Raw genomic sequence first — 27,560 nt, forward strand, 5'->3', positions numbered from 1 at the left:
TTTTTGAAATGTAGTGCGCTAAGCTAGCTGAGCTAGAACTACATAGAGTATAGCAGTACGTAGCAGCTAAGCTACCTACCTGTGTAGTAGCTCCATCATTAATGCTGTACTATTAATGTAGATGCAGCACCAATGTCGTCACTCATCCAGTATAATTTTGGAAAGCAGGCTAATTTGAGATGCTATATTACATCTATACATTATGGGAAGCAATGTGAATTTCGTTTTGTCAACGCAAATGATGAGGAAAGTGTTCTGAGTGAACCACGAGGAACATGGAGGCCAAAGAGATTTAATCTTTGAAAATGAAGATTAAGTAAATCTACTCTTCTTTCGTTCATAAGAGGAGATTAAAACTTAAAGTGTAGATGAAATTTCAAATTGTTATGAATTTCAAAATTATGTGAATTAAGTATCTATCAAATCCGCCTGCATTCTCCAAGCAATTATGCCTGGTGGTGCTTGAGCATATGATTCACACAGTCAGCATGACATGGGAAAACATGTGCTCAGGCAGCAAGCAAAGGGTGGAACTGTCAGTTGCTTCATTCCATTCTGCAAAACAATAGGTGTCACATTAAGATGTCGCTTTGTTGTTCTGAACATTTACACTTTAGAACTTAATTTATTACTATGTTGCAATCAAGTATGACAGATGCTCTCTTTTTCGTTTGCATTTTTTGCACACGTGCTGTTGCACTTTTATTTATTTCTCGTTTATAATAGTAAAATTGAAAAGTGTTATTAGCCCTGAGGATGGCACTTCTTTGGGGGCGGGGGGTGTTGCCTAGGATGCCAGAGATGGCACTGCACACACACCATCAGAAACACACACACACACACACACACACACACACACACACACACACGCACACACAAACACACACTCACATATGTGGTCAGACTAGTCTAGTGCATTCATGTGAGTGTATGTGCTTCAAGTTTATCTGGGCAAGATCTGTCATCTTTTGAGGGATCTTATGCTTCTGTGAACACAGCGACACCTGGATTTTCAACTTCCGAGAACCCCTGTCCCGAGATTATAACAGAGACACACTGCAAGCAGCCCTTATGCAACACAATCACAAAGACAAGACTCAAACCCAGCTGCTGATGACAAAACATGACAGCACACAACACATGGGTAACTAGATGAAAAAGTGTGTGTGTGTGTGTGTGTGTGTGTGTGGGTGGGTGTGTACTGTGCTGTTGAGTATACAGTAGGATGAATGCTGTCTTTGGGTGTGGAGCTGAAGAGCGGTCTGAGAGTGCTTCAGTCATGAGACTACCTCTGTGTCTGAAGTTTACTCTCCCCTGCCTTTGCCTCTACATTTCCTGGAGAATTTTAAATTCCATAATTTGGGAAAAAAAGCTCAGAAAACTAGGAGTCTTCCAGCCACTGGAGTGGAGAGTGATCAGATGGTAGTCCACAGGCATGGCTGGAAAGAGTTGCTCATGTTCCTAGATCCATGTGGCCAGCATTTCTGAATGACCAGACCCGACAGGGACATAGCAAAAAACTGGCCCAGACCAGAACTGGTGGACAATGCAAAACTACATTAGACCAGACCTGGGACACAGCACAAAATTGGGCCAGACCAGACCCAGTAGACAACAGAAAGCTGTGAATAGGCGTTGGACTCCTGGCTGTGCTGTAGTGAGATCACAGGCAGAGAGCAGTGTCTAACAGAGATGTGTGTGTAGTACAGAATGTCCCTGAATGCCTGAGGTTTTGACCATGAAAGGAATGACTACGTATTCTGTGGATTAAACAGCACACACAGGAACCTGTCTCTCTCTCTCTCATGAGAAACAACTGAAAAACGTAATGACTAACAGAGGGAAAAAGGCAGTCTCAAGGGGGAGGTACTCCCTCTCTTTCTTTCTTTCTTTCTTTCTTTTACTCTCCTCTGGATAGTGTGGGACTGTGTACCCATATGAGTCAGGCCTCAGAGCCGTCCCTGGTGCTCAGATGTACTCTGCTCCTCTCCCAGATGCCCAGAGGAGAGGAGTATGAGGAGTACTCCCCTCTGGGCTGCAGCAGCAGGCCCTGGAAAATCCCGGACTTTCCTGTCTGTGTGTAAGCTCCGTTACTGTGCTCTCTGTGTCTCGCCCACACTCCTCCACTGCCCCGTTCACACGCCACAGCCTCCACATTGTCCTTCCCTAATGCTTTCTCAGAGCCACGCTGTTCTCTCTCTGAGAAAAAAATCCATGTGTGACGGCCGCATATTGGCAAATAGTCTTTCATCACAATCTGACTTGCTGAAAGGGGCTATTTTTGGTTAAAAAAAAAAGAGGAAAGTGTGTGCTGGAAGGAAGGTGGGGTGGTGTGTGTCTGTGTGTGTTTTAGTTTGTGTGTGAGTTTATGTGTTTGCGTGTGTTTGGGGGGGTTGATGGCAGTATACACAATGAACCCAACAGAAGTGCTGGTAGTCAAAGCACCCCGATGGCTGAGACCACATTTGGAGGTGGTCTGGACCGCATATGACCACATTCTTTTAGCAGTGTAAACGCGAATGCGATCTTGACAACATTGAACATTGAAATGAAAATCTGACCCCTGAACAACACGATACAAAATCATTGGTAAATCATACTACAAATTTCCGACAATAATTCTGTTCATATAGACATTTAATATACATCTCGTATCATCGTGTTGTCTGCAATCAGTTTATTGAGCCGAGGTATATGGGCAAGGCATTGCTTATCTCTATTAGTGGGCTCGGTTAGCCAAACGCACTGTAAAGGGATTAGATGCACCGGCAACACTTTTGCCAGTCTCCAAGTTAAAGACAACAATAGATAAGCCACTAACACTTAAACTAAGTCCAACTGAGCAGTGGAACTGTAAAGGGAGATGGAGGGAACTATGTGTCCAGGACAGGAAGAAGAGAGAGACTGGAGCCAAGGACTGAAAAAACACTAAAAATGAAACCAAACTATTAAAATCTTGTTTATTTGCTAAAGGTTTGCAGTTAAGAGAATTAGTTAACAGAATTAGGGGAAAAAACGAAAAAAGGGCAAAAGTGAAAAAAAAAAAACAGAATAAAAGTCAGTTGGCCACAGCAAAGACCAGTTTCCTTGGGAACGGTAAACACAGCAGTAAACACAGGATTAAAAAATGCTGTCTCTGAGAAAAAAGGCAGAAATTGAACATGCTAATGAGTAGTCGCAAAAATGCCATGGCTGATTCCATAGGCAGACTTCATAGAATAGAGAAAGAAGAACCTGACATTCCACATGGACCATGTGCAATGAATATCTGTCTGCCTGACACTCTCTTTTCTCCAAGGGGGAAGTGGGGGTGGGTGTGCTGGATAGTGACATAAGGCGCTTTCGCACCGGAGGAACTTTTCGATAGTTCTTAGAACTGTTGGAGAAAGTACCCCCTTTTTCGCGTGTTCGCACCGCAGGAACTTAGAACGATCATAGTTCTTAGAACGCTGTTTTGAGGGGATTTTTTAGCTCCTACTTCAGGGTAGGTACTTTCGCAGCGCAATAGGAACCTTGTGACGTAGGTGTACAGCCATTGGTCCAGACGCAGGTACACGATGATTGCAACCGCCATTTTTAAAGATCCGTGCAAAATATAAAGTCTTAGAACGTATTTCATTTAGCTTTTGATATTCATGTCTCAGAATGTCTGGAATTGTAGGAGGGGGGCACATTTTTATGTTTTATTTTACGGGTATTTTATGTCCCCCAACAATGACCATTTTGCAACGTCCAATGTATATTGTACATTGAAGAGGTAGCGTACACTCCGCTTCGGTAGGTGCTTGTGTGTCCGCTTGTGTGGCTGTGATCCGCATTTTAACCTAAAATAGAATGTGTTTATATCCAGCTTACGATTTTAGAGCTGCGTCGGGGAAAAGGAAAAAAAAAAAACACGATGCCGCGAGCAAGGGTCAGGCACAAGCGCTATGCTAGCACCCGAAAAGTACTATGCCCATCAAGTCATTCACTGCTACTGCGGTGGTAAATGCATAAATGCATTGGGAAATCATTTTTTCCATTGGACTGGGTCTATCGCCACACAGTTTTACTTTCGTTAATAAGAAGGCAGTTATAGGTTATCTAATGTGCAATCAATATTTCTGTCATTCAAATTCAATAAAACTCATTGTGTATACTGTAGTCTACTTTGTCGATTTCTTTTGCCGCAGTAATGGTTCTTTTTTTCCTTTTGGAGGTATTTAAAAGGTCTTAAAAGTCATTAAATTTGTACTTCAAAATGTGCAGCTATCCTGGTTAGTCGTAAACAACAGCTCTTAGCTGGCCGGCTTACATCACTTCAGCGTTCCTACTGGCGGTGCGAAAGCAAACAGAAAAAAGGCCCTAGAACGAATGTAGTTCTAGGGGAAGCTCCACAAGGGGGTAGTTCTATCGAATTAGACCCTAGAACTGTTCGTTGCGAAAGCGCCTATACAGATCCTAATGCTGAAAGAGCAGACTAAGTGACGCCTACAACCTGTACACAAAACAGACATGCCATATAGTGCTAAACAACACACACCTGACAATGGAATGTTCCAGCATCTGAAGACATGGATTTGCCTTCAGCCACCCCCCTCCACATACCCCCCTTCCAGGCAAGTCCCTGTCACACACCCCCAGGCCAGTCTCAGTCACAGTCTGTGGGCTGAGAGACAGTCACAGTGTGAGCCTCGCCCTGATGGGGCCATCGGCCTGTGGAGTCCACAGACACGCTTGGGTCTCTCAGAGGAGAGAACATAGCACTGACACAGAACACAGCATCTGAGAGAACACAGCACTGACACAGAACACAGCATCTGAGAGAGCACAGCACTGACACAGAACACAGCACTGAGAGAACACAGCACTGACACATAACACAGCACTGAGAGAACACAGCACTGACACAGAACACAGCATCTGAGAGAGCACAGCACTGACACAGAACACAGCACTGAGAGAACACAGCACTGACACATAACACAGCACTGAGAGAACACAGCACTGACACAGAACACAGCATCTGAGAGAGCACAGCACTGACACAGAACACAGCATCTGAGAGAGCACAGCACCTGAGACTACCAAATCTCCATACCCCACACTGCTACAACACCACAGTCCCAGTCCACAGCCATGCTTTTACCCCCCTCCCACCCCAGTGACACCACAGTCCCAGTGTAGCTGAGAGGACAAGCAGTTACTCTGTAATGCTTCCTTCCCAGTGCAGCAACCTCATTCTGAGGAATCTAGTCTAGCTCGACCAAACCACAAAGTAATTGCTGAAAGATCAGCTGAAGTCAACATATTAACTTAAAAATAATTAAAATAATCTTGACTTTCCAATGTCATTTGAGGAATTACAAGAAAAGATCTCTATAAGTAAAGAAGGGTCTGTACCTCTGACGTGAGGAGAGGGTTATTGAAAACCATCAGCGGCATGCTGCAGGGCAAGCACTGCTTGCCTAACTTTCCAACATGAAAATATATGTCAAAAGCTATATCTCTTCAGTGTGATAATTTTCTACGAATATGTACAATACACAATCTACTACTGTCTATTTTAATACATCTCTCCCACCACCACTCACTGCCCTCTTGTGGCATTTTTGCCCTGTTTCACTGTGCTTTTCTGCCGAGAATAAGCTGTGCCTGCCTAGAGCTTGTGAAACTCAAAGGCGGGCAGTAGGTGATTTGTTATTTTTTAACAGGGGAGATGGTCACTGACACTACTCTATAGGGTATATAGGGGGATGGCAGATTAACAAGGGGGATGCATTTTGGTCATTCTGCTAACAAGGGGGATGGCATCCCCCTTCATCCCCCTACAAATTACCTACTGACAGCAGGTCTGTTCAGCTGATGTCATAGGTCCCACTGAAAAAAATGTAGGCGAAGGCAAGCGGTTTCAAAATCGCTTGCCCAGTCCTGACATCTGGTTTTGCATTAAAAGTTTGAAAAAACACACTCACGCTTGTGTATTGCGATTGTACGATGACACTATGGGATAACTAGCCAGCTAGCATGCTACTTTTAGCAATGTTTCCACTGAACTCTCAACAGTTGACGTTAGACAGCTAACCTCAGAAACACAGGAAAGGCAAGCGTTCTTGAAACTGCTTGACCTGCTCTGAGATCAGTTGCGTATTTGTGTCCTACAGTGTTGGGTGGTAAAGTGATTGAAACGGTCCATTAGTGGAGACTGTCATCCACTAGACAATTTTAACAGCCTTTTTACCGGATTGAACAAAGCTATATATGGCGACTCATGTAGGCCCATTTGCTTTCAGTGTTGGTAACGTTTGGCCTGCGTATGGCAAAATTGCTGACAGGTTAAGGTTTTACAAGCTAAGGCTGTGGAGATCGGCAACTGTGTTGCAGAGGTGAAGAAAGTACGTGAGCTTCTTGTCAGTAAGTGAGGGGAGTTTTTACAGCATTGGAGGAGTCCACTTAAAAACCCATCAAAACGATGCAGGCTTAATGAAGGCACTCGGGATGAATTTCAGTGCTTGTACTTTGACACAGTTGTGCCCCAAATGCAGAGGAGATCTGGATCCATTGAAAAGCTAAAATTCCTTGAGCTGCTGAATTTGGCTAAATTCTCTGATTACAGTTACGTTTTCCCTGATGATGCCTTGAGCTAAAAGATGCATATGGGCATTTTTTTGACACTGTTCTGCGAAATGTACTTACTGTAATGCACTCATCACCCATCATGGTTAAAAAAAAGTGTTGCAGAGCTGACATCTTACATGCATGAAACTGAACTCACTACGGCAAGAGAGGTCTACAAACTTTGCTGTTCATTTCTAAGAATTCCCTCAAATACAGCATCGGTGGAAAGAACATTTTCAGCACTTAAAAGGATTAAAACCTTTACAAGAAATACTTTGTCAGGCCTTGCCTCAATGGCAACAGAAAGAAGGTTGCTGAGTCAAGACACCTTCTACAATAAAGTCACTGAATACCATGCAAAGAAAAACAGGTGGATAGATTTGGAATTCAAAGTGAGATGCCATGGCCTGACTCACTGCTGTCAGATGTCCTGTCAAAGATTCCCTGGTCCGGCTCACTGTTATCAGGTGCTCTGGTCTGCCTCACTACTGGTATGTGTCGTCATTTATTTGAATAAGGATACCCTGTTCAATATTTTTTCAATTCACATATTCACAACTATTTTAAACCATGTAAAACAAGACATTTTTCAGTGTAACTTTTCATTTTTTACCATTTTAAAGACTAACCCCACTCTATTTCTCTTGGTCAGGCAGTGTGCAGGGTTATCAGTAGGTTTGAGAGACACAAAAGTCCAGGATCCTACATTATAGGGTGAGCATTTTGAAGATTACCTCAAAAATTGTGTACTGAGTAGGGGTGTAACAGTACACGGTTCGGTTCACACCACAGTTTGGATATCACAGTTCGGTATGAGTTTGGTACAACGGGGAAAAAAACCCAAAGGCATAAGGTTAGGTTTCTTTCATTATTTGAACAGACATTGGTGCAAGTTACAATTTGTTCCATCTAGTGTTGTTTAGTCCCCCCTGAGGTAGTTGGTATAGTAGTGCATTAAAGGTGCCATGGAATGGAAATGACACTTTTCCTTGCCCTTTTGAATTTACTGAGATGAAAGTGCTATGAAACATTGTCAAAGTTTGAAAACATGCATTCTCCTCCCACTGCTGTATAGTCTATGTGAACAAAACAAGCCTTTCTATAGCCTATTCTGAATTCAGTGTGTTTGTGACATCACAACTGCACATGGCCGACCTACAGCAGCATGTAGCCAATCGTGTGCTATTGAAGACCAGCATTGCCATCTATTATTCATCAAGAAATGTGGTTTGTTTCTTACTACAATGTACTGGTAAACAAGGAAATAAGGTCCTTGAGAATTTATGTCAGAATATGTTTGAACCATGATCGGATCCCAAATATTAGAGAGAAGAGAACAAACCAACTATTAGAAAGTGAAATGAGAGACTCACACTTATGAAATTTGGTTCCACATTACGTTCATCAATCTTTGCACACAGGCTACCATATATTCTTTGTGCAACTGCACGCACCAAACCGTAACGTCTGTACCGTGATGGTTCGGGACGACTACACGTACCGTTACACCCCTAGTATTGAGTGTGGAAGGTTTTCCTGTAATATATTTTTCAAGCAAGCTTCTCCAGATAAGTGCAATGTGTAGTAAAGTTAGCGTAAATTAAAATATATAATCTCAGTCATTTTTTTCCTTTGGTTAGGCAGGGTGCAGCAAGACACGGGAGAGGCACTTCACTTTCGCGACAGGAAAGACAGACGGTGGAGGGGTGGGGGGGGGAAACCCATCCCACGCCCCTGAAAACCTTCACAGTTCGACTGCAGGGGGAATCTTAGATGCCAAATTAAAACAAAAGGAGCGCAGAGAGGAGTGTGTGATGTCATCTGGTGTAGTGTGTGGTATCTTGTGTGGTAGGACAGAGCTACAGCTCAGCTTTGTAGTAGTCTACAGCCTACGTATGTGTATTTATTCCTGTGTGTGTGTATGTGTGTGTGTGTGTGTGTGTGTGTGTGTACAAATATTTCTCTAACTCTGTCACCATATTGCCACACTTCCTGTATATGGACTATTGTACTGTCTGTGTAAAACCCAAATACAAGATGCTCCTCATATCTAATCTAAAGTGTAGAAACAATAGAGGAACAGTAGAGGACAGTAACAGTAGAGGACAGACACAGTAAAGGAACAGAAACAGTAGAGGACAGTAACAGTAAAGGAACAGTAGAGGACAGTAACAGTAAAGGAACAGTAGAGGAACAGAAACAGTAGAGGACAGTAACAGTAAAGGAACAGTAGAGGACAGTAACAGTAAAGGAACAGTAGAGGAACGGAAACAGAAGAGGACAGTAACAGTAAAGGAACAGTAGAGGACAGTAACAGTAAAGGAACAGTAGAGGAACAGAAACAGTAGAGGACAGTAACAGTAAAGGAACAATAGAGGACAGTAACAGTAGAGGAACAGAAACAGTAGAGGACAGTAACAGTAAAGGAACAGTAGAGGGCAGTAACAGTAAAGGAACAGTAGAGGAACAGAAACAGTAGAGGACAGTAACAGTAAAGGAACAGTAGAGGACAGAAACAGTAGAGGATAAGTAGAAAACTGAAGCTCAGTGAGCTGGTGTCTTGTGAGGAACAGTTCAGGTGACCTTGGCAAAAACACCTGAGAAGGCCTGATCAGTAAGAATTGGCTATGGTTGAAAAAGCCGCAACTCCTTGACTTTTTAGGACACAAAGGGTCAGCATTTACAGGGAGATCAAAGAAAACACATTTATGGTCACTGATCAAAAGGTCCTCACAACGGATATGATCAATATCTAGTCCCAGAGAAAATACAAGGTCCAGAGTATGACCACCCATATGTGTGGCGCCTGAAACATGTTGCTTGAAATTAAAAGATTCAGTAATATTAAATTCAGTGGCTATGCAATGTTTGGCATCATCGATGTGCAGGTTAAAATCTCCAACTAATATCACTTTGTCCAGCTTAAAAATAGAAGTCAGAAAGTCAGTGAGCTCAGATAAAAATTGACCTGCTGGACCAGGAGGTCGATAAATTCAAAGACAGTAAAACGGCTTTAGCCGACCCCAGTCCTCATATCTCTTCACCCCAATCCATTACCCCAATCCTCATATCTCTTCACCCCAATCCATTACCCCAATCCTCATATCTCTTCACCCCAATCCATTACCCCAATCCTCATATCTCTTCACCCCAATCCATTACCCCAATCCTCATATCTCTTCACTGGCTCCCTGTTGCATATAGGATCTGGTTTAAAATTCTCACTTTTACTTACAGCGCATTGCACAGTCAGGCTCTTGCATATGTGGCTGATTTACTCCACTCTCACTCATCATCCCGCTCTCTTAGGTCAAATTCGCTAAATTTACTGTCTGTCCCATGCACCCGCCTAAAGACCTGTGGTGACCGAGCTTTTGAGGTCGTAGCACCTAAACTGTGGAATGCTCTGCCCAAACTTAAGGTCTGCTGATTCTGTGGATTCTTTTAAAGGGCAGCTAAAGACATTTTTGTTTAGACAGGCATTTGGGTAATCTGTATACACCAGATCTATATTTTATGTACATATGGTTAGTATTACAGTTTCAAATTTTAATTATTGTTATAACTGTGGTTGATTACTGCAGTGATCAATCACTTTGAAAAAGTCAGGTAAAATACTGTCCAGCATCAACCAAAGTTACCAAAAGTCTCCTACATGCAGGCTCAGCATGGACAGTGGGTTTGTTTTATTTCAGTGAAAACATGGCATAAGGCAGTGATACCATTCTGGAGATTTTTCAGCTTTTTATGTCCACACTAAATCGGATAAATCTGAAAACGCAGATTTTATGTAGAAACGTTTCTCCGTACACACTATCATTCTCATACCCTTTTCCAAATGTTTTACATCCACACCGAAACGCTGAAATGCCTTAGTGTTTGTTATTATGCCATTGACTGTATTTCACTTTGTTTTGATGTCTGGAGCACAAACTTTCTATACGTCATTGTTTCTGAAACTCTCCATTTTCCCTGTCCGCATTACAATGCGAACCCGGTGCCTTCAAGCACCTTAGAGAGCTTTTTTGAAAAGTATCATTGTCGGTGGCGGAAAACGCTGTTCACACTATGTCCACAAAACAACAGCATGTTTTGAAAACAATGTTTTTCCTTTACGTTTTCAAAAACTTTCGCATCCATACGACAACGTTTTGAGAACTAGTGTACACTATAGTACTCTAGTGTGGACGGAAGGGCTAAACGGAGAAATAATTATGTATTTCCAAATTTACCCGGATTAGTGTGGACAGGGTGGATACCATGTGTTGACATTACAAGCTTTCTATTACGAAGACTTATTTACTTAGATTATTATAATTTTGCGCTTGATTTGCGATGAATAATGCATCCTTAGCGTCCTCACTCAGAAATTCACGTCTTCCTTACAAGTTCATTTAAGCAACTGGAGCCATGCATGGGAATGTTGGACCAGGTAGCTTAACTTTTGCATTTAAAAACACATATCTGCACTTTATTTTAGAGTGTTTTTGTAGCCTGAGAAATTAATGTCATCTATAAAAGACCAAGTAGACTATTACACGTTAATTCATTTCAATGGACAGAATAGATGTAGGCTAGCCTATCACCTTCTTTTGATGTGGGTATTTAGCAACAATAACAGTAATAGGCTTATAATTTTAATGTTTATGCAAACAAAAAGTGCATAGTTCTGTTCATTTTTTTGCAGTTTTCAATACAAAACTTGGTGAAATGATTTCAGTTTGTATATCAGTACTTTTTGAACATTTTCAGCACATAGTTTCCGTGAAGGAAAATCTGGATGGCTCAGGCAGAGTTAACAACCCCCTGACTCTGGCTTTAGAGCCCTCACAGCGGGGCAAATGGGTGACAACTCGGCGGCATAAGTGCAAAGCCAAAGCTAACGCTGAGGCTAGCCCACCGGAGCAACACCCCTCCCCGCTTCACGTGTCAAACAGGCTTGCCCTCCTCAGTGAGACACCCGCTGAGAAACCTGAAAGAGCTCTGGTTATTGGAGATTCCATTCTACGACACATGAAATTAGTTAGACCTTTAGGGGCACCAGCAGCCTTAGTTAGCTGCATGCCAGGATCCAGGGCGCCGGACATAGCAGGTAATCTTAAGGTTTTAAGCAAGTATAGGTTTTCAAAGATAGTTCTCATGTAGGAGCTAACAATATACGCCTCCGTTAGAGGTTACTAAAAGTAATATCGTAATATACTCTGGCCTACAGCTTACAGCAGATTATGGTCACTGAACTGCTGGATGTTAATGCGGTGCTCTGAAAATAATGTAGGCTTTACAGACAACTGGAGTAGTTTTGAGGGCAAGGCTGGCCTCTTAGGGCGGGACAGTGTCCATCCCACTCAGGAAGGTGCTGCTCTCATTTCTTGCAACAAAGTACATAGTCTCAGAACAGTTAATTTGTGACAATCCAGAGCCAAGGCCAGGGAGCAGACAAGCAGGCTCAACCGACCGTCTGCTAGCTGCACAGAGTCGTCACTCAGGTTTAATTATACTGAGACTGTGTCTGTTCCCCGACCTATACGAAAATGTAGAAATACTCAGAGAATTTTTTTCTAGAAACCCAATTAACATACATTTAGATCATACTGAATGTACAGCCAGCACCTTTGATCTAAAGCTACGCCTGGTAAATATTTGATCTCTTACACCTAAAGTGCTTATTGTTATTATATTATTAGTTATATATATATTAGAGTTTAATGTACTCTGTTTAACAGAAATGTGGATCAAACCAAATGAGTATATAGCACTAAATGAAGCTAGTCCTCCCGGATACAGTTATATACACACCAGCCTCGTCTAACTAGCAGAGGAGGAAGCGTTGCGGTTATTTATAATGATAATCTAGGTGTCATAGAAAAACCTTTACATTAATTCAATACATTTGAAGTTCTTTATACAAACATATGTAGCCACAAAAAATAAGTCTACCCAGTCTATCACACTAATTATTATTTATAGATCCCCCAGGCCGTACTCTGAATTCCTTTGTGAATTTGCAGATTTCATCTCAAACCTCGTTGTTTCTTTAGACAAAGCTCTAATTATCGGAGACTTTAGTATTCATTTTGATAACCCAGAAGATCCTCTGACAACAGAGTTCATGTCCATTCTTGATTTAGTAGGGATTAATCAGACGGTCAAAGGGCCCACTCATAATGATGGTCACATCCTCGATCTTATACTAACACTCAGATTAAATATAGATAGTATAGTCACACTTCCACAACATTAAGCTATCTCAGATTGTTATCTTATCTCATTCGAAATGTTTATAATAATATATGCACCTTGCCATGCTATCGTAATAAACGTACATTTACATCAACTACTACGCAGAATTTTATCAATAATCTTCCAGAGTTATCAACTTTGACTGGATCACGGTCACACCCCACAGAACTTGATCAGGCAACTAAATCCTTAGAGTCAACGTTCCGTAACACCTTAGATAATGTGGCTCCACTTAAATAATTACAGAAAAAAAATAGCTCCCTGGTATTATGATCACACACACCTTAAAACTTACCACTCGAAAATTAGAATGTAAATGCCACCAAACTAAACTGGTAGTATTCCAGTTAGCATGGAAGGAGAGCCTCCTGAGCTATAGAAAAGCTCTTAGTGCCACTAGATCAATGTATCTCTCCACCCTAATAGAAATTGACTAAAACAATCCTAGATTCTTATTTAATATTGTATCAAAACTAACTAGGAATAAGAGCACCTCAGAAACATGCACACCATCAACATACAGTGGCGATGACTTCATGAATTTTTTCAAGAGCGACTGAATTAACGTCACTAATTTCCTCATCCAAATCACCAACGTGTGTATTAGATCCCTTACCCACACATTTCCTCAAACAGGTACTACCAGTAGTCATTGAACCTCTTTTAAAAATAATCAATTCCTCCCTTAGCACTGGCTATGTACCTAAATCCTTTAAACTAGCAGTTATCAAACCCCTAATTAAAAAACCTGACCTCAACCCCTGTTCGCTGTCCAAGTATAGGCAGATATCAAACCTCCCCTTTATCTCCAAGATCCTAGAAAAGGCTGGAGCACAGCAGTTATGCTCATACCTACCTACATAGGAATAACATTCATGAAATGTATCAGTCAGGATTTAGGCCTAAATTTGTAGTTTTAGAGAGTAACTCAAAAGTAAAGTAATGAGTAGTGGAATTACTTTTCAAAAGGAGTAACAAGTAATCCCACTACAATTTAAAGAGGTAAATGGTACTTTATAACTAATTAGTTTTTTTCAGTAACTTCCCCAACCCTGTTGTACACTGGTTTGAAAAAACTGATAAACATCTATGAATCAGCTGACTGCACAAACGAATCCAAAGAGAGGGCCATTACACATTAGTGATCACTAGTCACTGCAGACTCACTTGACTGAGGTGGATCCTGTGTGTGAAGAGGATACTGCTAACAGCTGATGGGTAATTGGGCATTCTGATTGGACAGAAATGCTGAGTGTCTTACCCGGAGCGATGAGAGGGTGAGATGAAGTCACTGTCCGGCTCATGTTAACTGGTTTGACCTCTGACCCCACTGAACTCTCACTCTTCTTTGCCCCCTCTGAGGAGGTGGGAGGCAGAGCAGTCTTTGACCCTGCGGCATTGAGACTGGGCGTCTTAATGAGGGCTGTGGGCTGTATGGAGACGGGAGTCTGTTTCAGACTCAGACCCTGTAAACCTGTCGATGGGCAGGAGGAGGAGGAGGAGGAGTAGGAGGACGCCGCCTGCTGCTGACTGCGAACAGCCAAGTTCTGCACCTGTGTACAAATGACTGAATGAAACTACAATCTTCAACAACTAAACTATTTTTTGATACTGAACTGAGCTGAGGTCTGTGTGTGTGTGCATGTGTGTATGTGGTATGTGTGTGTGTGTTTGTTTGTGACGCTGTGTACGAGCGAGTGTGTGTGTGAGTGCGTGAGCATATATGTTTGTGTTTGTGATGGTGTGTGCAAGTGTGTGTGTTTGTGGATGTGAGTGTGTGTGTGTGTGTGGATGTGAGTGTGTGTGTGTGTGTATGTGTGTTGGTGTGAGTACCTGTGCGGGAGCAGACTGCTGTGAGGAGGACTGTGTGGAGGTGTCAGACTGCAAGGCTGTGACAGTGGCAGTGGGGGCCAGTATAAGCTGAGGGGACAGGGGGACAGCCCGTCCCAGGCTCCTGGCCACATGGACCAAGTTACTCTGCTGTGCCTGTCAGAAAAGAACACACCACAGCACGTTTTCATTCTCACATCCTGTCACCCACACACTCCAGCAGGACTGTTCCTTAGAGAGCTGAGTTATGTGACACAGCTGCTGCAGCATAAAAAACTTACACACCCACTGGTTTGGTGTCAGCCTATCCTCACTCTTTAGTGCCCACATTTACAGGCTGTCAGTGATCTGACTGGACTACCCTAAGTCCTGTGAAATTATAACTGAGGTATGAGTGAATCAGTGCTATAGGGCAGTGATTCTGTCCTCTCTGGATCCTTCTCCACAGTCATGACTAACTTCACACTGTCATTATCAGATTTCTTATCATGAAATAGAGAATAAGAGCATCTGTATGTTGCTTGTAGTTCCCTGAGCGTGGAAACACTTTCACTACACCGTGTGTGTGTGCGCATGAGGATGTGTATGTGTGTGTGTGTGTGTGTATGTATGTGTGTGTGTGTGTGCACGTGAGGATGTGTGTGTGTGTATGTGAGTGTGTGTGCGCATGAGATGAGGATGTGTATGTGTGTGTGTGTCTGTGTGCGAGCACATGAGGATGCGTATGTGTGTATGTGCACGCGCGCGCATGAGGATGTGTATGTATGTGTGTGTGTGTGTGTGTGTGAGTATGCATGAGGATGCTTATGTGTGTGTGTGTATTCACCATCTGGGCACGCAGGTACATCTGTGCTTGGCTGGCTGTGAGAGCTGGACTGGCGGGGTTGCCTAGCAACACTGCCTGCTGGGAGATGCTTGCAGGGGCAGAGTTTACATTTTGGGCACGACTGATCAACTGAGCAGCTGCCGGAGAGCTGGTTAGATTAATCTAGAGACAGAGAGAGAAAGAGAAAGAGAGAGAGAGAGATGAGCTGACAGTTTACAGAGAGATGTATGCCGCTGTGAAGAAACATGTCTACCTATTAGCAACTGGCCTTAAGTATTATGCCAAAACTGTACAGAATTTATGTGTTAAACATGACCCACATTCCAAGACCAAAGCCTTTTATCCCCCCTGCCCTCCCCCAACAAATGGGTATCATAAAACTCCAGAAAACTCTTGGGTTTCCATAAGAAGCAAACGGCCTGAAGGCAGGAATGCCTGGATACCAGACTCACAGTAGTCTGGGTAGATCCATTCTGCGTTGCGGAAGTGCCGTTTTGGGTGGAGTTTTGCCGTCCAGCGGCGATACTGGCCTGTGAGGGGTGAGGAGAGAGAATCGGTTAAACAGTCACAGCCATGAGATGATTCTCCTCTTTCCCAGAGCAGCCAGAGACACCTCAGCATATCCCAGAGACACCACACAACTGCCTTGTATCATATTACTTTTTCACTCACTCCTGTCCACAGAAATGCTTTAGACAACTGTAGACAAATGTTTTCGCTCTCACATGATCAATGAGGTACATGTCTTTCTAGTAATAAATCATTTTCAGCTTGTGTTTTGGTTTATCCCTGGGGAGATGTGGAGATCTTTATGCAGGTGGGAAATGTTACTGGTCAGATGAGAACATCAGCACAGAGCAGCCACTGGCGGTTCGCTGCCTCCACCTGACATACCCAACTCTACAAACATCTCACACCCCAACACACCTTCATCTGTGTCTGCACTAACAGCACAAGACAGAGAAAACACAGCCTCAGAGTGGACACGTGTGTGTATGTATGAGTGTATGTGTGTGTGTGTGTGTGTGTGTGTGTAAGACTGTGTATGAATGTGTGCGAGTATGAGTGTGTGTGTGTGTCTGACTGTGTGTACGTATGACTGTATGATTGTGTGTGTGTATGTATCACTGTGTGCGTGTATGAGTGTGTGTCTGTGTGTATGTGCCTGTGTGCGTGTATGAGTGTGTCTTTGTGTGTATGAGTGTGTGTGTGTGTGTGTGTGTGTGTATGTGTGTGTTTGACTGTGTGTCTGAATGAGTGTGTGTGTGCGTGTGTGTCCATGTGTGTATGAGTGTGTTTGTGTGTGTGTAAAAGCTAAAGCAGATGATGATAAGCTGTCTCACTGCAGACATGTTAAATACCACAGGAGGATGTAGTGTGTGTTATGTGGAGTGTTCATTTGTCAAATTAGAATTGTTTCCAAAGAGAAGCACATTTTCTCCAGTTCCTACACCGCTCTTTGCATTTTCCATTCTTCTCGTCTCACCACTGCAAGACTTTTGTCACCTTGGCTTCCCACAGGTAAAGTATTAATACTCACTACAAGATCTGAGGGTGTTTCCCTCCCTCTTATCTGGCGGACAGATCAGGAAATGAAGACATTTCCTGCGTGAATTCTCTAAATCTCTCCCCCACACTAATTTCAGGACATGTCACTGAGAGCAGAGGCCACGCCCTGGGACTGTAGTGTCTCAGTGTTGGACTGCGCTGATGGTGAACAGAACTCTGATACTGAGTGTTTGTGTGTGTATATGTTTTGTGTTCAGTAAAGCAAAGTTGACAGTGAACAGTAACAGTGGTCTCTGTGCCATATACCCACACGGACTGGTCTCTGTGCCAAATACCCACACGGACTGGTCTCTGTGCCATATACCCACACAGACTGGTCTCTGTGCCAAATACCCACACAGACTGGTCTCTGTGCCATATACCCACACAGACTGGTCTCTGTGCCATATACCCACACAGACTGGTCTCTGTGCCATATTCCAGACAAGTGGAAATAGTGCAAAAAGCACCAGCTTCTCAAATACAGAAATCCTTAAGAGGTTTTTGGTCCATCTTCTGTGTGATGTGTTTGTGGCATGTGATGAGTAGAGTTTCAGTTCCGGGGAAAAGAAGATGGCTCTGGTTCCAGACCAGAGAAATAAGCATTTGGCAGAGCTAGCTCATTGTTTTAATCTCTATGGAAAACACTGAGAATTATGATGTTTGAATACCAGTTGTGCATAAAGACCACCAACAAAGCACTGTTCAAACTGTCACCTTTCACTCTGTGTGTGTGTGTGTGTGTGTGTGTGTGTGTGTGTGTGTGTGTGTGAGTGTGTTTGTATACGTATAAGTGTGTGTGTTTATCCTGGTATCGGCTGAGAGAGGGGCATTTAACAGAAAGGAGGCGGGGTGATCAGTATGTGTGTGCTGTAATTGGTTGGGGAGTGACTGAATGACATAGAGTGGGCGGAACAGCTTTTGTCTATATGCTGTGATTGGCTGGGGAGTGCTGACTGACCTGTTGCACGGCTGCTAGGCTCTGGAGCTGCGTGGTGCTCAGGTGTTGCTGCTGAAGAGCAGCCGTCTGCAGCATGAGGTGTTGCTGCTGCGCCGCATACATTTGTTGCAGGTACTGCGCAGCCGTACTGGGCTGTCTGTGCAAAGCTTGCTGGATCACCTGAGAGAGAGAGAGAGAAAGAAAGAGAGAGAAAGATAGAGAAAGAGAGAGATAATAAATGTGCTTTTAGGGCATATTTGCCTGTGCTTGGTGATGAGACCAAACCAAAGGCTGTCAAAATGTCTCCCCCAGGCTCCTCTCTGTCTAAACAGATGTCGTCAGACCCTCTGCTCGTGTTGCACACACACTCATTGACATTTTGTTGAAATGTGTACTCTGGGTAAAGCCACAGGAGTGTGTTTCCTGCTGTCTCAGGCTGTTCCACAAACATGGGTTCTGAATTCACCAGATTTTACAGCAAGATCCTAGTGTGACTATGCTAAGTATTTCCAGTGTCCCCATTTTACACGATGCTCAGACTTTGTTTCAGGCGCCCCCTGTCTGACACAGGCGGAACTGTCAAGAAAGTGGTTCACGATGTCCCCTACACGAGTCTAACTCTTTCCACTATGAATTCATTCCTTCATTCTAAAAAAAAAAAAAAACAGTCCTTCAGTGAGACACATCAGATCAGAACTAGGTGCCAAACTTCTCTGGTTAGACTATTCGGACTGTATCACTGACAAGTCCAGACTAGAGTAAAAAAAGTCTTATTCAGTGCTCAGGAGTAGACAGTAGTGACAACAAGTCCGGTTTTCCTTCCTTCTCAAATACACACACAATAGCTCTTTCCATTCCTGGCCCTCTTTTAATCAGTGATGCTTACATCTCTGGGCTCCTCCCCCTCATTTAGCCTCCATGCCTCCCGTGGACCGCCCACCATTGTATGGTTACCAGGCTAGTGAGAAAGGGGTGGCTGACCCATGGAGCTGTAGTGAGGAGAGCTGAACCACGACCTGCACCCTAGGACTGGAATTAACAACTCTGTGTGTGTGTGTGTGTGTGTGTGTGTGTGTGTGTGTGTGTGTGTGTGTGTGTGTGCTGTCTCTTCTCTCACAGCTACAAGGCCTGTGTCCAAAACTACTACAGACAAACTGGATTTAGCATGTGTGTGTGTGTGTTATACGTGTGTGTGTGGTGTGTGTGTGTGTGTCATTGAAGGTCAGGTTTCTTCTTCATCTGAGTGGGATCTAGGTGAGGCTTTGCTTTGTAATTTGCTAGAGTAGCTGTGCGTTGTTTATTCTGTTGTCGTTCGTCGTCCGTAGCAAAACTTCGTGGTAGGTAAATTGGGTTTGTTTGTTTGGTTAGGATTCATTGTCACTTTATAACTGTGTGTCCTGTCTGGCAGCATTGCTAGTTTATATTACTTGGCAGTTTTAGTTACTGTTACATCAGCTGTTGAGTTCCTGATTTGCGTTTGTTTGTTAGGTTGTAGTTTTTTGCCAAGGCTGATTTCCAGTTTGTTTTGGTTCCTGAGGGGGCAGAGCTGTAGCCAGCCCGTAAGTCGTGAGTGCTGTGACCCACAAGGCTCTTTAGTAGTGTTTCCGCTAAGCGGCAGCTGGAGTGGTCTCTTCTTACTTGTCATTGCCTCCTGGATGTACACTACCCATCTTAAGCTCAATCTGGAGAAGACTGAGCTTCTCTTTTTCTCATCAAAGAGCTCTCCAACGATCAACGCTCCGATCACCATTGAGGGTTCCGTGGTGTCCCCCTCCAGGTCAGCCAAAAACCTTGGTGTGACCCTAGACGACCAGCCAAACTTCTCAAGCCACATCTTGGCAGTCACCCAGTCCTGCAGATTCTCCCTCTACAACATCAAGAGGATCCACCCTTTCCTTACTCAACAAGCAACCCAGCTCCTTGTCATCTCCCACCTGGACTATTGCAACGCCGTAATGGCTTGCTTACCAGCCTGCCCTATCTGGCCGCTTCAGCTGGTTCAGAAGGCTGCTGCACACACCTGGTATTAGGGCATGTTGTGTCACCTGACCTGAATACTGCGTGCTGATTCGCTGAATGAATTTATTGGGTTGTGTTCAAGAACAGCACTGGAATTTGACTGGTTGTTTTAAGCTGTAAAATGTGAACTTGCAATACCTTGACAATGAACAATAATGGCTTTTGTGACAACACGTATTTAGGGATCAGAGTGTGCTATGCGAATAACTCAGTTCGCTTTTTTAAAAGGTGGCATTTATTGTTTTTTGCAAATGAACTCTCCAAATATGTACGTAGTGATATTTGGCTCAAAGTAAACTTGTATTATTACTATTATTATTATTATTATCATTAAATATTGTCAGTTAAATGTGCAGGGTGAGAAATGGTGAAAATGGGTTAATAACAATATATCCATTAGGAATTATTTGTTTAAGACAGGTATGGCAGAGAACAGGAGCGTTTGCTCTGTAGGTACGTTTTAATCAGCAGTTATAAAACATGCTTTCACTGGGCAGTAATAAAATACATATTCATCAGTTCTAGAGCTCAACTCAATCCCTGTGGAAATCTCCGCCAATAAGTAATAGATAGGAGATAAGTAATAAATATATTTTTCTATGTTATAGCAGAGACACTGGAATTACAGTGTGTGTGTGTGTCAGGGTGTGCCCCGCTGTCGGGGGGTGGGTTTACAATGCTGGGCTCAACATTGTGATGGCATCATCTATCGGCCCAACCTTACCTGGTATTCAATTTACAATTTAGCATTTAGCGGATGCTTTTAGCCAAAGCGACTTACAATAAGTGCATCAGTCGGATTCCTAATACCTCATAAGCATACATCGCTAAAAAGACTGAGCGTCAATTTACTCCTTTGTATTGCGCCCTGGAATTATTAGACAAACATAGATACAAGACAAGGTTTTTTTTTTGTTTTTTTTTAAGGAAGGGGGGTTAGGCTTAGGGGGATAGGTGGGTTCTGAAGAGGTGGGTTTTCAGTTTCTTGCGAAAGATGGTGAGGTATTCCGCAGTCCTAACTGTATGAGGGAGGTCGTTCCACCACCGTGGGGCAATGGCGGAGAAGAGGCTTGGTCGGGAGGAGCGGCTGCCGGGTTCCCGAAGTGAGGGGACCATCAGCTGACCAGAGGTCGTAGAGCGGAGGGTTCTAGTAGTGGTATACAGAGTTATTAGGGACTGAAGGTATGATGGGGCGGAGCCTCTTGTTGCCTGGTAGGCCTGTACCAGTGTCTTGAATTGGATGCGGGCAGCTACCGGAAGCCAGTTGAGCGCAGTAAGCAGTGGAGTGACATGAGAGTGCTTAGGGAGGTTGAAGACCAGACGTGCAGCGGCGTTCTGCATGAGCTGGAGCAGCCTGATGGCGCAGGTCGGTAAGCCAGCCAGTAGGACGTTGCAGTAGTCCTCCCAAAACACTCTCATGTCACTCCGCTACTCACTGCACTGCACTGGCTTTCGATAGCAGCCCGCATCCCGCCTCATCCTACCTTCAGTTTCTGTTAACTCCCTACACTCCAGTCAGATCTCTCTGATCAACCTCCTCTGGACAGCTGGCAGTCCTCTCACTTGCAGCCGTTCCACTCAGCCATGTCTTTTTTATGCCCTCGTTCCACTGTGGTCCTTCCTTACTCAGTCAGAACTGTGGAATTACTCGCCATCTTCTGCAGGAGACTGAAAACCCACCTTTTCAGAATCCACCTGTCCCCTAATGTGTAACCTTTCTTTTGTTATGTTTTATAGCTTATGGTATACTGACCTTGTCTCTAATGCTGCAGGTTTTGTTTGCAGATTTCTGTTTTATCATTGCAGGACATACAGGAGCGTGGTACTGAAAATAATTACTTTGCATTCCAACTGCGATCTTTTGCTCATTAGGTAGTTACACCCGACTGATGCACTAATTGTAAGTTCCTTTGATTTAAAAGACACTGCGAAATATTGAATTGTACATTGTCAATTGTAAATTTACACAACTCAGTCACATGCTCACCTCTGTGGTATTAAAAACAAATGAACATGATAACATTCACATACAATGTTTCATACTGATTCTTTGAAAATTAAAATTCCACAACTACCAACTGATTACTTTGGTAGTGAACGGTGTGGGGTTAAGAGCAGAGGCATTGTTTTGGAAAAAAGTTTGTGGCAACCCAATAGGGAAGGCCCTACAAGGTCAAAGGTCAGGCTTTCACTACAGAAGAAAAGCTGGGAACCATGGCAACCATAAGCCCCAGGTCAGCATTAAGAGTCTGTGGTCCCTGAATAAATATGAATGAGCTCAAACTGAGCAGCCTGAGTCCATTAAATTAGAGCTTCTTACTCTATGCAGTGCTCACAACTCCCCAGAAGGTGTCAGTACAGTTATATTTCTGCTGTTCACATTGCTTTTGTTCAGCTTTATATCTTGACACTGTGGTCAAGATATTCAACATGAATAAGAGGTGTGAGTTTATTACATTGTGAAACTGTAATATCTGTATGTGTGAGTGTGAGTGTGTGTGTGTGTGTGTGTGTGTGTGTGTGTGTGTGTGTGTGTGTGTGTGTGTGTGTATGAGTATATGAGTGTGCATGTGAATGTCTGTATATATCCGTGTGCATGTCTGTATATGTACGTGAGTCTATGTGCATGAGTGTGTGTGTGTGTGTGTGGATCCGCCCCTTCCTCACACAGCAAGCAATCCAGCTCTTGGTCCAAGCACTTGTCATCTCCCGCCACGACTACTGCAATGCCTTACTGGCTGGCTTACCGGCCTGTGCCATCAGGCTGCTTCAGCTTGTTCAGAATGCCGCTGCACACCGGGTACTCAACCTCCCAAAACACTCTCATGTCACTCCACTTCTTACTGCACTCCACTTCCGGTAGCAGCCCACATCCAGTTCAAGACACTGGTGTTGGCCTATCAGGCCACAAGAGGCTCCCCACCATCCTACATTCAGTCTCTGATAACTCCTTACATCCCAGCCAGAACTCTCCGCTCTACCACCTCTGGGAACCCGGCAGCCGCTCTTCTCGACCACGTCTCTTCTCTGTCATTGCTCTGCGGTGGTGGAACAACCTTCCTCACTCAGTCAGGACTGAGGAATCTCTTGCTATCTTCCACAGGAAACTGAAAACCCACCTTTTCAGAACTCACCTGTCCCCAACTGCCTAACCTCCATTAAAAAAAAAAAAATCGTACTAACCTTGTCCCTATGTTGCAAGTCTTGTTTTCGATCGTTTAATTGTAACAGAATTCCAGGAGCGTGATACAGAGGGTAATTAATCTATAGCCTTATTGTGATGTTTGCTTGTGATCTGCAATGTGATCTTATCGATGCACTTATTCTAAGTCGCTTCGGTTAAAAGTGTCTGCGAAATGCCAAATTGTAAATTGTGTGTGTGCGAGTGTGTGCATGTGTATGTGAGTCTGTGCGTATGTGTGTGTATCTAACCTATACGGTTTGTCGCTCTGATATGCCACTGTAGACTGATATCTGTGTGTGTGCGTGTGTGTGTGTGTGTGTGTATCTAATCTGGACAGTTTGTCGATCTGATATGCCACTGTAGACTGATATCTCTAGGGGTGTGTGTGTATGTGTTTGTTAGTGTGTGTATCTGTGTGTCTAACCTGGACGGTTTGTCGACCTGATATGCCACTATAGACTGATATCTCTAGGGGTGTGTGTGTACGTGTATGTGAGTGTGTGTGTGTGTGTGTATGTGTGTGTGTGTGTCTAACCTGGACGGTTTGTCGATCTGATATGCCACTGTAGACTGATATTTGGGACACGGGCTGTCTGGCAGTCCCACTGCTACTGCTGCTGGGAGTACTGGCACTGCTGCTGCTACTGGGAGTACAGGCTGTATTGGCCATACTGGTGGAGGTGTTGGTGGTGGAAGTGGGTGGGCTTGTGCTGTTGCTGGAGGCAGGGGGCGCAGTCTCGCTCTCCATGGTGCCACCCCTTCTTCGTGCCTTTGACCCACGACCGCTCCGCTGACACACTCGACGCAAGCTGTGCGAGAAAAGAGGAAGATGGCTCATGGGTGGAAAATGCCTTTTAACGTTAAATATCACATCATTAAGCAAAGCCAGAGAAGACAGGTTTCTGTTAGAACAAACCAGTTCAGGAAACCTCAGAACCTCCACTGAGTTCCACTGAGACGGACATGTGTTGACAGAACCTGCCATGATCATGTGACCACATTCACTGTCTGACTATGTGTGTGTTCTTCTTTGGGCACAGAGTAACAGCTGACTGCACCTCCGTTATGCTGTGAGAACAAGCTAGTGCTGTTGGTCTACAGACAGGAAAGAGAGGTCATGACACACTCACACAGTTTGCGCACACCACACACTGACTTGTGGGTGCCTGTCAGGACTCACAGGAAGTCAGGAATGTGGCGGAAAGTCCTAAGACCCTGGGTCGCATGTTAAAGAGTGTATAGAAAACAAAGCCACAGGGTCAAAGGTTAAAACGATACAATGTCAGAGACTGTCACAGTGTGGAAGGAATCTGTAGATTTCTAGTCAGAGAGGAGCTGCACTAAACTGCATGCACATGCACACACACACAAACACACATACAGATAGTTAGATAGATAGATAGATGGACAGAGAGATAGATAGATAGTTAACATGTACAAATGGATTGGCTGCCAACTGACAGTTCAGTTCCAAATATGAAACTAAGCTAAACTGGCTGACACAGAGAAAAGTTCATTTCAGCACATACAGGGTGTTTCACAGCACATCTTTCAGCTGAGTGAGGAAATATACAGCATTCACAGAATATATGAAACTGAAACTTCCCCTCATGGAGTAAGTGATGTGTGAAAGTGAGAGATAAAACCCAGAGCTGCAACAGTAACCGCATCACCGCCATACCGTGGTATTAGGAGGTGTACCACGGTGTTGAGCCCGTCACCGCCATTACCGTCATAACAGCTTTTTCCCCCCTTATCTGAGAGTGCTGCTATCCTCATGTAGCTTTTGGCTTGGCCTTGTCTACACGTATCCAGATATTTTTTACTTTTTTCTATCAGTTTCGAAAAGGATTGCGTCTCCAGTGCACATCTTTTTTTTAACGATTCTAAAATTTCCAGACCTCTACACTGAATATACACATAACATTTTGTAACCTTCTGGTCGACTGACCAATCAAATCAATCGAGAGGACTGACACTGAGGATAAGTGGTTTGCGAGCCTGGTGTTCAGAACTAGTGAGCAACTGCAACTGTCAACAAATAATGTTATGGAGGAAAACATTCAGTGTATGATAACCCCTGCCTATACCCATGTTTATTAAATATAATGCGTATCAAAACTCACGTAAAATGCTTTTAAATGTGTGTATTAACTTTAAATTAACCAAATATTTAGCATTTTGTATGGTGTTTGAAATGCGCACCATGAATAAACTAGTACAATTAGCCTAGACAATGGCCTTGAGCTCAGTCGATGGATTTTTGTCTTCTGAAAGCGATAAAACAGTACAAACAATGTTTCTTGTTGTCAAAGCCAAATGTGTCATCGTCAGTTTGCAAAGGAAGTAGTTCAAACCTAGACACTAGCTAATTTTTTGAAACTGCTGCCTCAACACTCCTCAGAATGCCATTAATCGTTTGGAAAACACAAATTAAATATGCTTATATTGCATTCAAATAAATGTGAATATGAAATTTACATGGTGCAAAATTAGCACCCACCACTCGCCAAATGTGAGTAAAAATCTACGTTGGCGAAAAAAATAAATGAAGTCAGTTGTTGCTGAAATAAGCCTACCTCTCTACAAACGTTCATCACTACAACACATAAGCTGGTTGACTACGTTTCGCAACTATTTGATTGACCCTCGCTGTCCACCGTCCACCGGGTAATTAGTAATTACCTTGTTTTTTAATGACATTGTATGCAGTGGCGTAGCCGAAATTTATTTTTTAGACGGGCCTCGGCACAGGACACATCACTAGCTGGGTTTCCATCTAACAATTTAATGTAAATTAACGCCTAAACTTCGCATCAAACCTTTTAGTCGCATTAAGATATTTATTCGCTAGAGAGAGGTGATTAGCATAGGGTAAAATGATACTGGTTGATGGAAACGGGTTTGGTTGCATCGACAAGGGATTGTTGCGATTTTTATCCTGTATTTCCATAAAGTTGCCCTAGACAAGCTTTAAAACCACAGATTTTCACAACTACTGCCGCAATGTGGGAAGTGGACATTTTTAATCTGCATAACACAGCTGATGAAAGCACGCACTCCTTAGCTGAATTTTCCGGAATCTGCTTAAAATATGCGAATGTGCTGGGTGGAAAACCAGCTGCTATCTCTTGTTGAGCATTTACATCGCTGGGACTACAAAGTTAGAACCAAAATAGTTAATACAAATGTCAGTCAAACCCATCAAGCATTTGGCTATACAAAGAAAAAACTAGAACACATTTTCTTTATTTCAGGAGCATTTGCGATTATATTTTAGTTATATTATCAACCATTTCAACAAACAATAACATATTTGTTTTTTTTAGCATTAAATAAAATAATTCCATCCTAACTTGGGGGCCTATGTATCTTTTCAGCGGGCCTAGGACTGTCAGGCCCGTTCGTTGGCTACACACCTGATCTTATGCAATTCGATGGCAGGTTGAAAAATATTTTGGCCGGTCATTTTTTCAGTTTACCAGTCATTGGCAGATAGACCAAAAAGTTAATTTGGATCCTGGATGTGTAACATGTAACTATACGGGGTTGTTTCGCCAGTGATTGCAATGATTCCTCATGAGTGCACATCATAGCAACATGAACAGACAAGACAGACATGCCATGCAGAAGTAGTCTTTTTAATTATGGTTATTTATAACTCTTTAAACTACGACTAGTAGTATTAGGGCCACATTGAGGGCAAAGATTATAGGTTATATAGGTTATAATATTATGAGAATATTACGAGAAGTCGTAACTGAGAAAAAAAAATCATAATATTACTAGAATAAAGTAATAATTTATGAGAATACAGTCATGATATTTCAAGAAAAAAGTTGTAATATTATGAGAACAAAGTAATAATTTTATGAGAAAAAATCATATTACAAGAATAAAATTGTAAAATCTTAAGAAAAAAACCCCATAGGTTTTAGGAAAATATATTACCAGCAACCAACAAAAAGGGCGAGAGGACAGTCAATGGTAGCCTGAGCCTGCTTCTGGCAACTGCCATTTGTCTCAGGCGTCATGCCATGCCACACACATCAGTGAACAGATAACTTTACTTTATCATCTTATCATTAAATGTTTGATAAATGCGGTTTTGCTTGTTGAGCAAACACAGGTTACAGTTTCGTTACTTGTTATTTAACGCAGGCTGCTCTTCTGATATTTCCCATCTAAAATCACACGTAGCCTGAAATAACAACTTTATTCTTGTTATATAATCACTTTTCTCTCGCAAACTTGCGACTTTTTTCTTTTTTCTTGTAATATTATGGCTTTTTGTAAAATTGCGACTTTTTCTCGTAATAATACTATCTTATTCTTGAAATCTGCGAATTTTTTTCCCTCAATGTGGCCCTAATACT

General features: G+C 43.1%; 1 protein-coding gene across 1 annotated transcript in view; it reads right to left on the minus strand.

Moving 5' to 3' along the window:
- Positions 1 to 27,560, minus strand: part of phc2b (polyhomeotic homolog 2b (Drosophila)) — a 66,831-nt gene that overhangs the window by 8,651 nt on the left and 30,620 nt on the right. Inside the window, exons 2-7 of the mRNA XM_030776680.1 lie at positions 23,720 to 23,993; positions 18,003 to 18,161; positions 15,946 to 16,023; positions 15,494 to 15,655; positions 14,671 to 14,823; positions 14,099 to 14,390 (exon numbers count right to left, since the gene is read on the minus strand). Coding sequence (XP_030632540.1) covers positions 14,099 to 14,390; positions 14,671 to 14,823; positions 15,494 to 15,655; positions 15,946 to 16,023; positions 18,003 to 18,161; positions 23,720 to 23,932 — 1,057 coding nt within the window. The 5' untranslated portion in view covers positions 23,933 to 23,993. The remainder of the gene's footprint in view (positions 1 to 14,098; positions 14,391 to 14,670; positions 14,824 to 15,493; positions 15,656 to 15,945; positions 16,024 to 18,002; positions 18,162 to 23,719; positions 23,994 to 27,560) is intronic.

This window comes from Chanos chanos, chromosome 6 (assembly GCF_902362185.1).
Source record: "Chanos chanos chromosome 6, fChaCha1.1, whole genome shotgun sequence".
NCBI classification, from domain to species: domain Eukaryota; kingdom Metazoa; phylum Chordata; class Actinopteri; order Gonorynchiformes; family Chanidae; genus Chanos; species Chanos chanos.